The 15721-nt window shown below is 29.7% G+C and overlaps 2 protein-coding genes across 3 annotated transcripts in view; one reads left to right on the top strand and one right to left on the bottom strand.

Moving 5' to 3' along the window:
• The window catches only part of LOC123290768 (inactive dipeptidyl peptidase 10), a 325130-nt gene extending 324709 nt beyond the window's left edge, over window positions 1-421 (bottom strand). Inside the window, exon 1 of the mRNA XM_044871071.1 lies at window positions 316-421. The gene's annotated coding sequence lies outside the window, so the exon portion shown is untranslated. The remainder of the gene's footprint in view (window positions 1-315) is intronic.
• Window positions 422-6554: 6133 nt separating this feature from the next.
• On the top strand, window positions 6555-15165 carry LOC123300666 (rho-associated protein kinase 2). 2 transcript variants are annotated; one of them, XM_044883277.1, is made up of 6 exons: window positions 6555-6893; window positions 8278-9986; window positions 10210-11813; window positions 12005-12294; window positions 12481-12697; window positions 14675-15165. In XM_044883277.1, exons 1-6 carry the CDS (start codon window positions 6713-6715, stop codon window positions 14766-14768), a joined length of 4095 nt encoding a protein of 1364 aa, XP_044739212.1. In that variant the 5' UTR covers window positions 6555-6712; the 3' UTR covers window positions 14769-15165. The 2 variants fall into 2 exon arrangements, with proteins under 2 accessions (XP_044739212.1, XP_044739220.1); XM_044883285.1 differs by lacking the exon at window positions 14675-15165 and adding an exon at window positions 13452-13879.
• The last annotated feature ends 556 nt before the right edge of the window (window positions 15166-15721 follow it).

Here is a 15721-nt window from a genome sequence, read left to right as displayed (position 1 = left end):
TTACTGTATAAACGATATCAAGCCCGTACACACACAGATTCTGCACCATTTTGAATTTTACTCTATACATGGGAAATTTTTCAAAGGTATTTTTCACGCAAGTTAATTATCACGAAAAATAATTAAGAAAGTCTTTAGAAAAAATTTCTACAGCTTCATCAATACCAAAAATATTATTAAAAACATTTAATAAACATTCATACGATTTCCCAAATAATTGAATTATGAAGAAAAACATTTTTATATGAATTATATAAAAAATAATAATAATTTTTTGCAAAAAAAATTAGTACACCTGTGTGAGTTTTTCATTACCTGTTCAATAATACGGGTTCTTTAGGTAGTTAACACGCGCTGCTCTAGGTTGTAGCATAGCATCTATTACAAGCTAAAATCTCCAGCCGTTGATGTAGAGTTTCGTTCGTCCTGGGCACAACAATTATAATGAAAGCTATATACATACATAATGCTCTTTCAACAATACAAAAAAAAAAATTTAACAGAAAATTCACTTAACAAAACTAAAAAATCACTTTTTTATTTATTATTTAAAATCACAATTCATCACAAATTATTTTTGTATTAATTTTTTATAACAAAAAATGAAAATTTTTTTCAATTTCATCTAAAAGAGAAAAAAAATTAAAAAGATATGAAAAATATTTAATATTGAAAAAAAAAATAGCCAGTATCTTTTTTAAAAAACCATGTTCAATATAACAAACTGTACATAATATGTAGTTGTCTCTCTATCACACACATTATAACAACGTTATATGTTCTCTATATTACAATACAGTTAACCATCATAAACGTGTACCAACTGAACATACATATTTTTCTCATTTGAATTTTGGCAATATATTGTTGGTGTATGCCGGAACCGAGCACATTCACAGACTCCTGCAGACTGTGGGGCTGCAAGGACGCCCTGTTACTCGTTGCCCGGCGATGCTAGCGCCGCGACGTCACTGCCGCCTTTCTCTGCTTTTGCTATATGCTATGATACATCATCATGTTATCGCAAGTTTTCAGTTGTATCACAAATGTTATCCTAGTAACATCTTATTCAATTGTTTTTCCTCTGCATATGTAGTATGTATGTGCTGTATATTATACGTTTGTTATGTGGACGATTTTCATTTGTTTCTTTCAATTTATTCATTTGTTTTATTAGTAAACGAGTGGAGATAAACAATTGACTTTAATCAAGTTTATTTCAACCCCTTGTATATTTATCAAGAGGAAAGGAGTTTTTTTTTTTATGTCTGTATTCAGACAGAGTTTTGTTAGAACATGTTTTATCAAAATTAAATTTTCGGGGTTCATAATCTATTTTCAATTTTTATCCGATCTGTATATTTTGAGGTCGTCTGATACCAACAATTCTTTTTTTTTTTTTTACCATTAATTCATTAGCAAGTTTTAGCAGGTCAAGAACTTCCGCGTGATTTGTCTCTTCTTACAAATTAAGCAAGAAATCCCGTAGGATTTCTATAATTCAATGTAAAACTATATTCGCAATTAATGTGCTGTTCATATGACCATTTTTACTAATATGCGTTAGAAATAACGTGCGTTTCATTAATCAGTCATCAATTATAGCTTGAAAAGGGGAGGGGGAGTAATAGCCAAGTATTTTTTGATTGAGCCAAGAAGTTCGCAATTTATTGCAATACATTCCTTAACTCAAATCATTCTTTTTTCAGCTGTTAGAGTCTTTTTCAATTCATGAGTCATTGATTATTAACCCAAAGTAAGATATTTCGATTTTTTTTTTAATTTGAGACAGAATTCATGCTGACTGTCGTCACCAACTTGACCAGATCAAAACAATCACACGCGAATATGCGTTAATGATGATGACAACTCAGGTCGCTGAAAAATAAATTTGAGTTAAAGAACGTAAAACAACAGCCCTTATTCTCAAACAATCCTCCTTTTTCCCATTTTTGATGGGCGAACATTTTTCGATTTAAAAAAGTAGGTCTTATACCCCAAATAATTTATATCTAAAAATATTTTCTGATAAAAAGTCATTGTTTCAATCCTGAAATAAATGAAATCAAGAATTAAATGATATTTTTACGTTTCGAGACTTTTATAATGCTAAAATAAGTTTTGATGAATTTTATTTTTTTGGCGATTCAAAGTAATTTTTGGCTTGTGACAATTTATACCAAATCTACAAGTTTTTGTACAAGTACAAGTTTTTGCTGAAAATTCTCTATTGGCGAAAAAAAGATTATTTTGTGGTATTGGTCAAAAATTTGATGTGAAAACCATATCACTTTTTATTTCGGACCATGCTAAGCATTTTTTGACATTTTTTATCTTACCTCGCCGTTTTCACAGAATCACAAAATAATCTTTATTTAACGTTGATAACAAATTTTCGGCAAAAACCCGTTTTAATTTTTCAAGCTCTCACATATTGAAAACGATGAGATTAGGTAAAAAATTTCAAAAGTCAAAAAGTGTTAAGAATGGTCCAAAATAAGAAGTCATATAGGTTTATTGTCGTCAAAAACGAATTTTCGGCAAAAATTTGTACTTAATTTTTTTTTTAAACTCATCGAAAACGGTGAGGTTTGATAAAAATTGTCGCGAGTAAAAAAAAACTTAAAACTGTCCAAAATATAATATGAAATTAATGGGCCTCACACAAATTTTATTTAATCTACATTTCGGTCAAAATTTTTCAAATTTTCGGGAATGATTGTTTAATTAAGTCATTCTGAATAAAAGTTCCCATGGTCTCAAGTCATGAAAACGGCAGGATTTCAAGTTATCGCTAAATTAAAATTGAAAATGTACTCATTTATATAAAAAAATTATTGTAATTTAACTGTCAAAAATCATGTACGTATACATATATCAGTGCACTGTAGCTGAAAATATTGATCTTAACAATTCATATTATTGATCGATCCACTGAACATTTAACACTTTTATTCTTCAAAAAACAAGAATTAAAAAACAACACCCTTACATTAAAAAACACATGTATGCATGTAGTTATACATATCTGTATATGTATTTGCCTATACACACATAGGCATATATTATAACAATAAGCACATTTTCCAACTTTAATTTAGCTATAACATGAAATCCTGTCATTTTCATGACTTGTGACCATGGAAACTTTTCTTTAGAATGACTTAAACTATCATTTGCCAAAATTTGAAAAAGTTTGATCGAAATGCTGATTACATATAATTTGTACGAGGTCCTTTTTGACCGGAACCACAAAATAATCTTTATTTTCGTCAATAACGAGTTTTCGCCGAAAATCCGCATTTTTTTTAAATACTTATATCTCGAAAATTGCCACGCAACTTGCAAAAATGAAAAAATATCAACATTTTTCTTCTGAACTAAAATCAGAAAGTTATTTGTATGGCGACTTAAAGTCATATTTAACAATGGGTGCGTTTGGCAGAAAAAAGCGCTTGATAGTGCTTACTAGCGCTGAAAAACAAACTGTACAGTTTTCGGCCAGGACATGTTTGCTAACTTCAGTTGCGCTGATACAATCCGCCATTTTGCTTATTTATTTTGTTTGTTTTGAAGTAGAGTTCATAAGTTGTTTTGTGCAATTAGTTTCAAGTAATATTAAAATAAACAATAATGATATTTGACATATTTGACAGCGCTTATCGCTTAACAATCGCCATTTTGCTTACAAGCGCTTCCTAGCGCTTTTTTCTGCTAAACGCACCCAATTTAACACAACTTGCTTTCATATACTTTATCAACAATATGTTTCAGTAACTTCAATTTTATTATATTGGTCACAAAACAATTTCCCATTATCAAAAATTTTTCGCACATTTATTTTATTTAAAAATAAATTTTCAAACATATGTTCACAATTTGCAGAATATGTAGTAAATGAAAACAATAAATGAATTTAATTTTTGAGCAGAGGCCAAAAATTAACAAAATATTACTATTCTTAGAATTTAAAAAAAAAAAAAATATGTTATTCACTCCATAATCGTTAAAATGCGTAATAAAGCGTAAAATTGGCACATGACAAGTTATAAAAATTTTCATTAAGGTGGCTGGTGCAGGTTATTTTTAAACATGCAACCACGAGGATAGTGACCAAACACATTTCTTGGGTGTATATATATATTTTTTTGTAAATATACCAAGCATGTTTCTAAAAATAATGTTTTTTCGACTCTCGATGATTTGACACTCAAGGGACCAGAAAAAAATTTCAAATTACCAAGAGTTTAAAGTAACAAAAGTTTACCTCATTCATTATCTCAAATTAAAGAGAGTAGGGAAACCCGGAATTCAAATTATTGCATGTTAGAGGGCGAGATACAATTCACTCAACTTCTAATTACCGAAGGGGCTAATTAATATTGATTTTATTCAATTTATCGAGTAGTTTTCAAGAGACCAGAAAAAAATTTCAAATTAACGAGTGTCAATTTATTGAATTTATTGAGAAAAAATTTTCATGAGTTTTATTTCAGGCGTTTCCATGCTAGCGATACACTGCTTTATTGATATAATTTTTATGTATGGATGGACATAATATAAGTTTATGGTTTACAGATTAAAATTTTTAATTTCTGTTTAAAAAAACTTTAAGTGTACTGCAAATTGTATTACAATATCTGATCAACCTTAATTTGACAGTGTCAGTGACATTTTCGAAAAAAAGATTCAAATAAATGTTGTTTATTTTTTTATAAGGAAAATTTTTTACATTTAAACTTGTATTCTATCTCTAACGGTTTACAAGATGAGTCCTACGGATCCAAGACCCAATTGATTTTCGGTATGAACGAAACGTAATTTTGTGTGATCAATTTCTGTCAAATGTATTCATTATTCGGCAACATGTTTCCTACAAAAGTTTTTTGTTACTTTAAGAAACAATTTTCTAGTTTAAAGTGACTCTGTCTCCTACCAGTTACCAAAAAGAGTTTAAATAAACAGAGAGTACAGACAGTCTTTCCACTTCCTTTTGGAACCTGAAGTTGAAAATATGTTAAATCGATACTTGATTAACTTAGAATAAATTCCAATTTCGACATTGAACAGCATGTTTTAGATTAAGATGGGGTGCACTAGCGGCCTAACCACCCGGTTCATACTTTGTACATAATTATGCGTTATTTTTTAAAATAATCAAGTGTATGTTGATGCCATCTGTCAAAGTTACTGTGCACTAATAAATGTTACTAAATAAAGTTGGTTTCTTTGAATTGTGACGATGATAGGCAAATATTGAATTTTATAAAACAATTATTTTTATTGTTTTATGATTAATTTGAACTTTGTATCAATTAATTTACATAAGACACAGAATAAATTATCTATTACATTCCACGGAAATCAGACATTTTATTTTAAACTTTAATTATTCAAAAATGAAACAAACTTCCCAATCGATTTTAAATTCTTGTTATGACATTGTATAATAGCATTTTTTAATTGTAAAGTAATTTGAATATTAATCTTAGTCACAAAATAAATTTACTAGCGGAAAAATGAAAAACAAATTACGCTGGAAAATCCTAGGCATATTTTTTCTCTGTTATTCAGGGAAGAAAAAAATACTAAAATTAAATGTAATTTAAGTATTTTAATGAAGGGAAACAGTTGGTCTTAAAAATGATTGTACTTTTTTAACTAATCTTTAGACTAGATATCTATTGGAACCAAAAAGAAATTATGCACTACAATTAAAAAAGTCCCTTACGGTCGCTTAAATATTTTGGAATCAATTTTTGTATTCACTGAATCAGCAAACATCAAATATCGATAAACATTTTTAGTGATCGATAGTCCTTTTACAATTTCTGATTATTATGAAAAAGTAAAGAATTTTTATTCTCAAAAACTTTTGTTTTAAATAATTTTCTTTTGTTTTTTTTTTTTCAGCCATATTCATACATTCAATTGTTTTTTGTTTTGAACAATTCAAATTTTTAAATTTTTGAAGATAAAACCCCCTATTTTACGTACGCATAGCAAGAATAAATAATCAAAAAACATTTTATTTTATTTTTTTCTTCAAAATTAATTAAAAAATTAGAACATTTTTTTTTAAATTTTGTAACAAATTAGTTATTATTCTATAATGTCAGTTAGGTTAGTGTAGCCATCTACTGTCACGTATAAGAACTATTGTACCCTGTTGTGTGTATCATGTTATTAGGAAGTTTTAGCAGTCAAATTATTAATGTTTTTATTTTTATTAAAAAAATTTTTTATATAAAAATCTATCATATTATGTAACAAATTCTCATATTTAATAATTATCGTTTGAGTTATTGTTTAGTTGCGTTTGTAAAAAAAAATGTATTAAAAAGTTGATCGTTTTTATTCTTACACGAGTTAAAAGTTATTTTGCAAGTAGTCATTTTTGCTGTGAAAATGAAGAATTAAAAGAGAAGTTTTTTTTGGGGATACGGTGATAATAAAAAGTTATGACATTTGAATAAATCAAATAAATTAATTTTAATAAATAATAATAATTATTTATATGTAGTGTTTAATTAAATCAATTAAATTAATGATTTTTCAATAAAAATGCAATCGTGTAAATCTTGTCTAAGAGTAAAAGTTGTATTAGATGAGTAGGTTGGAAGACATCTGACCCACCTTAATGACAATCGTTTCAAATATGATTTAAAGTGAAATTTTCTATAAATTTATCTCGCATTTAAAATTTACCATCATGGATAAAGTGCGAGATGAGGATCGTAAACGTCGCCTCCGTGAGTTGGAGGAACGAATTTCAGATCCACGAAGTGTTGCAAATATTGATTCGCTTTTGGATACAGTACAAGCACTTGTCGCCGATTGTAACCATCCTGCTGTAAAACGAATGAAAAATGTTGAAGCGTATGTTAATCGATGTAAGGATACCCTTTTTTTACGTTTTTCATTTCCATAAATCGTTAGGATGTGCACTTGATTAGACCTAACCTTGCTTGTATGCAGCTGAACAAATTTTTTATTATTGTTTTTATTAATATTATCAATTACAAAATATCTATGATAGGTTATCAGTAATACATACATAATTAATTAAACCATGGCCGTATTAATTGGAACTGAGGGGCCTATTAAATAATTTAATACAAATTTTGTAAAATTATCATTTAAAATTTTCACATTATTTTTTTGAAACAAAAACAAATGAAGTGAATATAACTTTTAAATTTTGAAGATATTTTCTTTTGTTATTCACCATAGCAACGGCTTTAAATAAATTTGTATACCCTATGTAAATTTCAAGAATGTTCTGTGTCCCATTTTGTAATGATTAGAAATATTAATCGAAGAAAAATAAACGAAAATTTTACTTTAGGATTTATGAAGATAATGAATTTTATTAATATTATTGCCATGAAAACTAAAACAATAATTTAAGAAATATTTTTAAACAATGAACTAGGTACAACTCTTATTTAATACATTTTCCAAAATGTATTATGTACAGTTTTTCACGTGTCTCCAGAGTAGTATTTTAACGTATCGTATTCTAAACGGGTCTATATTCTTGGATACTCTGTAGGCAATCTAATACTAAGAGTGGCTTCTCAAAAACTTCCTTTTGTGATATTAGTAATCATTATAGGCTTAAAAAGACTTATTTCTTATGGGAATAGAATTAACCCAAAATATCTAAGCTGCGATTATTTAGAAAGATACGTTCTAACTTTTGATTGCTTATTTTTCTCTTATCAAAGAAGTAATTGACATTGATAAGATACAATTGACCCTGGTATGACTGTATTGAATTTGGTTTCTCACTTATGCGATCTTGGTTTCTAACTTATGCAGGTCTGAAAGCATATTATCTTACTTAAAGAGCTCAGTTGTAGAGATGTAGGATCGGAGGCACTTAAGGTGCCTTCAAAAAATGAAAAACGAATCTCCCTTATAAAGAGTTCTCGTTTTAGACCAGCTAAATGGGGATTACTAAAAGAGAGAATATAATAGGTATTTAATAATCAATAATCATTGATATAATTCAGGGAGCAGTAAAGACAAGTATAGGTGAACATACTTGTCAGTTTTGGTCTTGACTATCTCCTTTCTTTTGCTATTGATACTGATTATGCGTACACCCTTGTAGAAAACTTATTGTTTTTGAACATACTAAAATTGAGCTCAGTTTTACTATCACTGCCCGATTCAAAAACTATCTTCTAGATTTAATCCAGGATAAATCAGTTCTGCACTACGATTATTGAAATATTTTACCAACTAGATCAATTCTTATTGTTGTTTCAGATGATACGTTGGCAAGTGAAATACAAAATTTACGTATGAAGACTGATGATTTTAATTTAATAAAAGTAATCGGACGTGGAGCATTTGGAGAAGTTCAATTAGTACGGCATAAATATACAAAACGTGTTTATGCTATGAAGTTACTAAGTAAATTTGAAATGATCAAACGTTCAGACTCGGCATTTTTTTGGGAGGAACGACATATAATGGCACACGCAAATTCCCAATGGATAGTTCAATTACATTTCGCGTTTCAAGATGATAAATATTTATATATGGTTATGGATTATATGCCTGGAGGTGATCTAGTAAATCTAATGTCGAATTATGATATACCCGAAAAATGGGCTATGTTTTATACTATGGAAGTGGTGTTAGCGTTGGATGCCATACATTCAATGGGCTTTGTGCATCGAGATGTCAAGCCTGATAACATGTTATTAGATAAACATGGTCATTTGAAATTAGCCGATTTTGGTACGTGTATGCGAATGGATTCTGATGGATTAGTACGATCTAGTAACGCTGTTGGTACACCTGATTACATATCACCGGAAGTTCTGCAAAGTCAAGGTGGCGAAGGAGTTTATGGGCGAGAATGTGATTGGTGGTCTGTAGGAATATTTTTATATGAAATGTTAGTCGGCGAAACACCATTTTATGCAGATAGTTTAGTTGGAACATATAGTAAAATTATGGATCATCGAAAATCATTAAACTTTCCTGTTGAAATAGAAATAAGTCGCCATGCAAAATCGTTAATTGCTGGTTTTTTAACAGATCGTACAAAACGTTTAGGTCGAAATAATGTCGATGAAATTAAACGGCATGCATTTTTTGAAAATGATACATGGACATTTGAAAATTTACGTGATTCTGCCCCACCTGTTGTGCCCGAATTGTCGGGGGACGATGATACTAGTAATTTTGATGATATTGAAAAAGATGAAGGTCCAGAGGAAATTTTTTCTACTCCACAAACATTTGTTGGAAATCATTTGCCATTTGTTGGATTCACGTATAATGGTGACTATCAATTGTTATCAGATAATAAATCGACCGATTTGGTTGATACATCAAACGCAAATCATGTATCTTCAAATCGAGCCCAAGCTATTGTACAATTAGAAACCCAATTAAAAAATGAACGAATGCTGGTGGCAAATTTAGAGGCAAAAGAACGTCAGCTTTTAGCTCAAATTGAACATTTAGCACATCATGACGCTGAAATCACCGAAGAAGCATCTAAGTCAATAAAAGAATTAACTTTATTAAAACACGAATTTAAGGAATTACAGCGTAAATGTGATTACGAGATTGAACATCGACGAAAAGCAGAGAATTTAATAACCGATTTTAAGAAACGTTTAGAAGATGAACAGAATAAACGAACGCGAGAAATGAATAATAATGCTCAACATAGTGATAAAATTAATATGCTAGAAAAACAAGTTGCCGATTTTCAAGAGAAATTAAAATCGGAAACAGAAAGTTTGCAACGATTGCGTAAACAAGCGACAGAATTAACTGTTGCGAAATCGGCAGCTGAGCAAATTGGTGTTGAATTGCAAAGTAAATTAACAACTTTACAAATTCAGCGGGATTCGTTACAGCAGGAGGTAGCTGGATTACAGGGACAATTATCGCAGGAACGAAGTTCACGAACTCAAGCATCTGATAAACAATTAGAATTAGAAAGTAAATTACAGGTAAGAATTTTACATTTTACAAATGGTAACACAGGGCAGAGCGACATAAAATTTCATTTTTATAATTCGCTCGATGTTTGGGCCAGCTATATCACTAATTCGTTTGCTCCTTTTTGACTCAAAATCAGGTTCATTTGACAATATCTTTTAGCTCAGTGGCTTGTGGAATTCTTCATTTGTGAAAATTATTTAAAATAATCGTGTTTTTTTTTTTTACTTTTAGGCGGAACATTGCGAATTAGAAAGAAGTAAACAACGTGAAGAAAAATTAATATCAGATAATCGACAAATCGGTGAACGGGTATCAAACTTAGAAAAAGAATGTGCCTCATTAACGCTCGCATTAAAAGCTGCACATAATCGTTTAGAACAAGAAATGCGTGCGCATCAAGAAACCGAACGTTCGCGATTGGTAAGTAAAGAAGAAGCGAACTTAGAAGTTGTAAAAGCATTACAAGCCAAATTAAATGAAGAGAAAAGTGTTCGACAAAAATCTGATATGAAATCGCAAGAAACCGAACGACAATTATCCATGCTCTCCGTTGATTACCGCCAACTTCAACAACAGCTACAAAAACGGGACGGAGAACATCGTCAAGAACAGGAAAAAGTAAAAGCATTACAAAGTCAGTTGGAGCAAGAATTTCAAAAGAAACAAATTTTACAATCTGAGTTGGGAATCCAAACCTCTGAAGTGGCACATTTAAAGGCTCGTGAAACACAACTAACCAAAGAAGTTGATAACCTCCGCGAAAACAAGCAACACACCGAAGAAGAATTGCATCGAATAAAACGTGAATGGTCCGTTGATAAATTACAAATGAAAGAATTGCAAGATCAACTTGAAGCTGAGCAATACTTCTCTACGCTTTACAAAACCCAAGCTCAAGAATTGCGTGAAGATTTAGAAGAACGGACGCGTACTACGCAAGAACTTGAAAAAGAACGTAGCTCACACATCCATCAATTACAAATCGCTTTAGCTCGTGCTGATTCTGAGGCATTGGCTCGATCAATTGCCGAAGAAACAGTTGCCGATTTAGAAAAAGAGAAAACTATGAAAGAATTAGAATTTAAGGATTTGTTTACAAAACACCGTGCAGAACTCGCATCGCGTGATACGAATATAAGTAATTTACGTGAGCGTGAAATGGAGTATAAGAAAACAATTGATCAGCTGGTTAAGGAGAAAGATGATTTAGCTCGACAAGTTAAATCTCAGCAAGATGACTTGAACAAAATCACAAACAACGCGGAAGAAGTAGAACGATTAACTTCGAAATTGAAAACGGAATCCTTGCTAAAACAACAAGCCGTAAACAAATTAGCTGAAATTATGAACCGTAAAGACATTAACACGACTGGTAAAGTGAAAAATAAGGCAGCTGATTTACGACGTAAAGAAAAAGATTATCGTAAATTGCAACAAGAACTCACTCAAGAAAAAGAGAAATATAGCCAGTTAACCGTAAAATGGCAACGGGAGCTACAAGATTTACAAGCGCAATTAGGTGAAGAGACCCAACAGAAATTACGTTTACAGATGGAAGTCGACAGTAAAGATTCAGAAATTGAACAGTTACAAATGAAGTTAGCATCAATGAATAGTGAAACAGCATCACTTAGTTCAGCGGATAATGATGCAGACGAATATAATAATCAGCAGGAATCGTTTTTGGAAGGATGGTTGTCTGTTCCAAATAAACAAAATATCCGGCGTCATGGATGGAAGAAACAATATGTGGTTGTTTCATCGAAGAAAATTATTTTTTATAATTCGGAAAGTGATAAACAAAATACTGATCCCGTACTTATATTGGATTTAAAGTAAGTGATTTTTCTTTTCAAATTTTTATTTTTTTGGGCAACTGAAAATTGATTCTATTTTAATTAATCATAAAACCGTAAAATTAAAAAATATTTCCCTTTTTTATATTTATTTCTTTTATTTTCTAAATATAAAATAAATATAAATGCGTGCCGTTTTTCATTTAATAATTTTTGTGTTTATTTTCCAGTAAAGTGTTTCATGTACGCTCAGTGACCCAAGGGGATGTAATACGTGCTGATGCAAAAGAAATACCTAGAATATTCCAGTTATTATATGCGGGTGAAGGAGAAGCTAGGCGACCTCGTGACGGTGATTCATTACCTGATGTGACAGCAACGCGTGATGATAAACCTGGTACTGTACCCCACAAAGGTCATGAATTATTACAGATCTCATATCATATGCCAACAACGTGCGAAGTATGTCCGAAACCATTATGGCATATGTTCCGGCCACCAGCTGCATTAGAATGTCGAAGTAAGTATCATTATAATAACTGTTTTTAGCGAATTCTGGAATAGTTCTCTCTTTGTTTGCGAATTTATTTGTGGTAGTAGTGTTTAAACAAATTGTTCAAAGAGTATCTCGTTGAGAATCCTCTCGAAGTTAGGATACCTTTTAACGTCAATAAATTTTATTGTAAAGAAACTTTTTATATTTTAGGATGTCGAATAAAAGTTCATAAAGAACATTTAGAGCGTAAAGAAGATTCAATAGCTCCATGTAAATTACATTACGATCCAAATTCTGCTAAAGAGTTACTTATACTGGCACCAAGCAGTGATGAACAAAAACATTGGGTCGGTAGACTTAGTAGAAAAATACAAAAATGTGGTTATAAAGCCAATAGTACCATTGATAGTGCCAAAATATCTCCTAGGTAAGTTTTATATTAATTAAATGTTACTTTAATTATTTATTATTTTTGTTTACTAATTATTTTATTTTTCTGTCGATAGTACTTTCTTCTTCCATTAAATATTAATAATATGTTTTCCCACTTTTTCTTCCTGTAGATATATTATACCCAAAAGAAAATTTGCAAATCTGTTATTTAAAACTAATAGAAAAAGCTCATTTTTTTAAAATAATATGTTAAATGCTTTGAGTTTTAAGAGGGAAACTTGATTTAAACAGGTTTTTCCACTTAACTGTTTATAAAGTTCTATAATACAATGTTAAAATTGCCTTTAATTAGAAAAATCTAAATAAAAGTTTCCTTCTTAAATTTTAATCATGTTTTAATAACTTTTATTTCTAAAAACAATAAATCGTTGATTTTGCGGTTTTAATTAAAGTTCAGTTCCATCAACATCGATTAAATTGTTATTTTTGGAACAATGAATGGAGCCTTAAAATAACCATAGATTTAAGGAATAGTTTGCATTTTAAATATAAGCGCAATATCTAATATTCACAGATTAAATATTTACTAACCATAATATGTGACTTAATTGACCATACTGACTAAAAATTACATTTTTATAATCAATCAATACAAATAATTTTTGAAATTTATTTTGGCAAATATTTATTAGACAATCAAACTTCTAAGCTCAAAATATTTGCATATTTTTGTATTATATACTTTGATACACTTTATTCAGAGGCCTAATAATATATTTTAAACGCAGGTGTCATTAACGCGTTTGACAGAACCCAATAGAAGGATAAACTCAGTTTGCAATAAATCTATCTTCTTCATTATTTCGAGATTGAAAAACAAAAATTGGTTGTGATGAAGCTCTATCTTGTTCACTCTTATTGGCGATCATTAATTTCACACTGCTGGCAGCCTATCTCATTATGTCCTAATCCGAAATTAGTAAATATTATAATCAGTAGTTTGGGAGTAAAATAATGACAAGATGCATCATGTTTAGTCAAGAATTATTTATTTTTAGTAAATTTTTTAACTTTGGCTAAGAAATGTGACTTAAACGTCTTGTTAATAGTAGTTCCCGTATGTATTTTAACGATTACCCAATGAATAATAATTAAAAACTGTGAAATATATGATTAGCTATAGTTTCTTAACTTATAATTTCTTAGAACAATTTTAACTAGCCAACTTCAGTTCGACAAAAATATATCTTTAATCATTATACATGGAACTGATCTTTTATCTTTTTCGATCAAGCTTTCTTCATAATTAACGAGTTGTTGTAATATTTTAACTAATTGTACGTATATTTTTATTTTAACACGCTTTTCTTATTTACTTTGTATTGTTACTAAAATAAATTATTAAATTTTTATGTTTGTTGTGTCTCACTCTTTTTTTTTTACTAATCGAATTTTCTAGTAGAGGTAACAAGTGACTAATTACTTGAATTACTAAAACTGTAAGTATGTGTGAACGGATATTCTAAGATTGTTTTAAAAAAAAAAAAACCAATCCATACCGTTCCCAAGTTTTGGTCCCCAATTTCGTTTAAAGCGCGTATTCTGTTTGCAAGTTATTAGGGTTTTAAAAACCATCGGAAATTAGATACTCGGCAACAATGACGCCAGGCTAAGGGTAATTGCCACCCAAAAACAATAATTTGATCATTTAACACAGTTTTGTGTGTTTTATTTTATAGTCTATAACGAATGTTATCAACAGCGTATGGAGAGTTTTTAGCAAACTGAATTTAACAAGAAATTAAGAATGCTACAATTATTGTAGTTTTCAGTTTTATTTTTAGCTAATTAAATTATTAATTCCAAGTACTATTATCGTATTCACACCATTTCTTCCAATTAAAATAATATGTAATTGTCTTATGCATGCTTAGTGTCACCTAGGAGTTAAGAATTTAAAAAAAGAAAAAACCAAACCTTGTAAAGATTTATTTTAATTTAAAACATTTAGGGAATCAACACGTTCAACTTTAAAACCATATTTAAATACACAACAACGATCTGCCACATTACCAGCAAATAGTTCATCATTAAGTACCAAATGACATCAATGGTGACATCGATTATTTAAAATTTATCCAAAATCATCTACTACATATCCATTTAAAAGTGTTTTAGAAGAAGAAAAACTTACAAGCAAACAGACAATCATCACGAAATCACCATCAAACAAATGGTTTTAAAAATGTAATAGTTACGGAACCCTAATACAAAGGTGATGTAAGATTATATATACAGGTTATTCAAAATTTTCTTTTATATAGAGTACTTTCCTTTTTCTATCTTGCCTGTTCAATTTGCTGGGACTAGAAACGTAATTGAATAAAAAGGGTAAATTCCTTACACCATAAAGGCTAATCAAATCGGAAACTAATTCGTTTTAAAGTTGCGAAATGTGGTAATTATTAAATACAGTACTTTTTGTTTTTAGAAACGTATATAGTCGACCTTTGAAGGTTAAATGAAAAAAAAATTGAAAATTATAACAAATTAAATAAAACAAATTATATAAAGCTCGACATTAATTAATATTATTCTGCCAAAAAAATAACAGTAATTATTAATTAACCTTCGAAGTAAGCTTCTTTTGTCACAACTTGTATACGCTAGCATTTTTCCAAAATCCAAAATCAGAAGTTGGAAATAATCTTTCGGAAACTAGAAGTCAAATGAAAAGTGATTTATAAATTATATTTGCAGCAATTTGATCTTAAATTCGATTCAAAATCCTCGAATTGCTGTTTTTTAGTTTAATTTTTACACATAAACGCTTCAATACGATTAAATAATAATCTTTATATAAATCAACTGTGCTTCCAAAAATGAATTTTTAATGAACCAAATCACGAAATTCAAACAAAATAATAAACGCTACCTTAAGGTTTTTTAAAAACTCTCGATCGTCAATGAGCGCTTTATGTTTATGTCACTCTTATGCTCTTATTATTGATCAAACTGGTTACCTTTAACCTTTCACGTTAGCCGGAACACAAAATTT

Source organism: Chrysoperla carnea, chromosome 1, assembly GCF_905475395.1.
Source record: "Chrysoperla carnea chromosome 1, inChrCarn1.1, whole genome shotgun sequence".
Taxonomy (NCBI): Eukaryota; Metazoa; Arthropoda; class Insecta; order Neuroptera; family Chrysopidae; genus Chrysoperla; species Chrysoperla carnea.
The sequence above is the reverse complement of the archived record's forward strand: the minus strand, read 5'-3'. Positions and strand labels throughout refer to the sequence as shown.

What these genes read in the sequence shown, in the direction of transcription:
- LOC123300666 (XM_044883277.1), top strand. Translation starts at nt 6,713, where the DNA reads ATGGATAAAGTGCGAGATGAGGATCGTAAACGTCGCCTCCGTGAGTTG. An exon ending in TGAAGCGTATGTTAATCGAT is followed by an intron (nt 6,894 to 8,277) that starts GTAAGGATACCC and finishes TTGTTGTTTCAG; the next exon opens with ATGATACGTTGGCAAGTGAA. An exon ending in AGCTGCATTAGAATGTCGAA is followed by an intron (nt 12,295 to 12,480) that starts GTAAGTATCATT and finishes TTTATATTTTAG; the next exon opens with GATGTCGAATAAAAGTTCAT.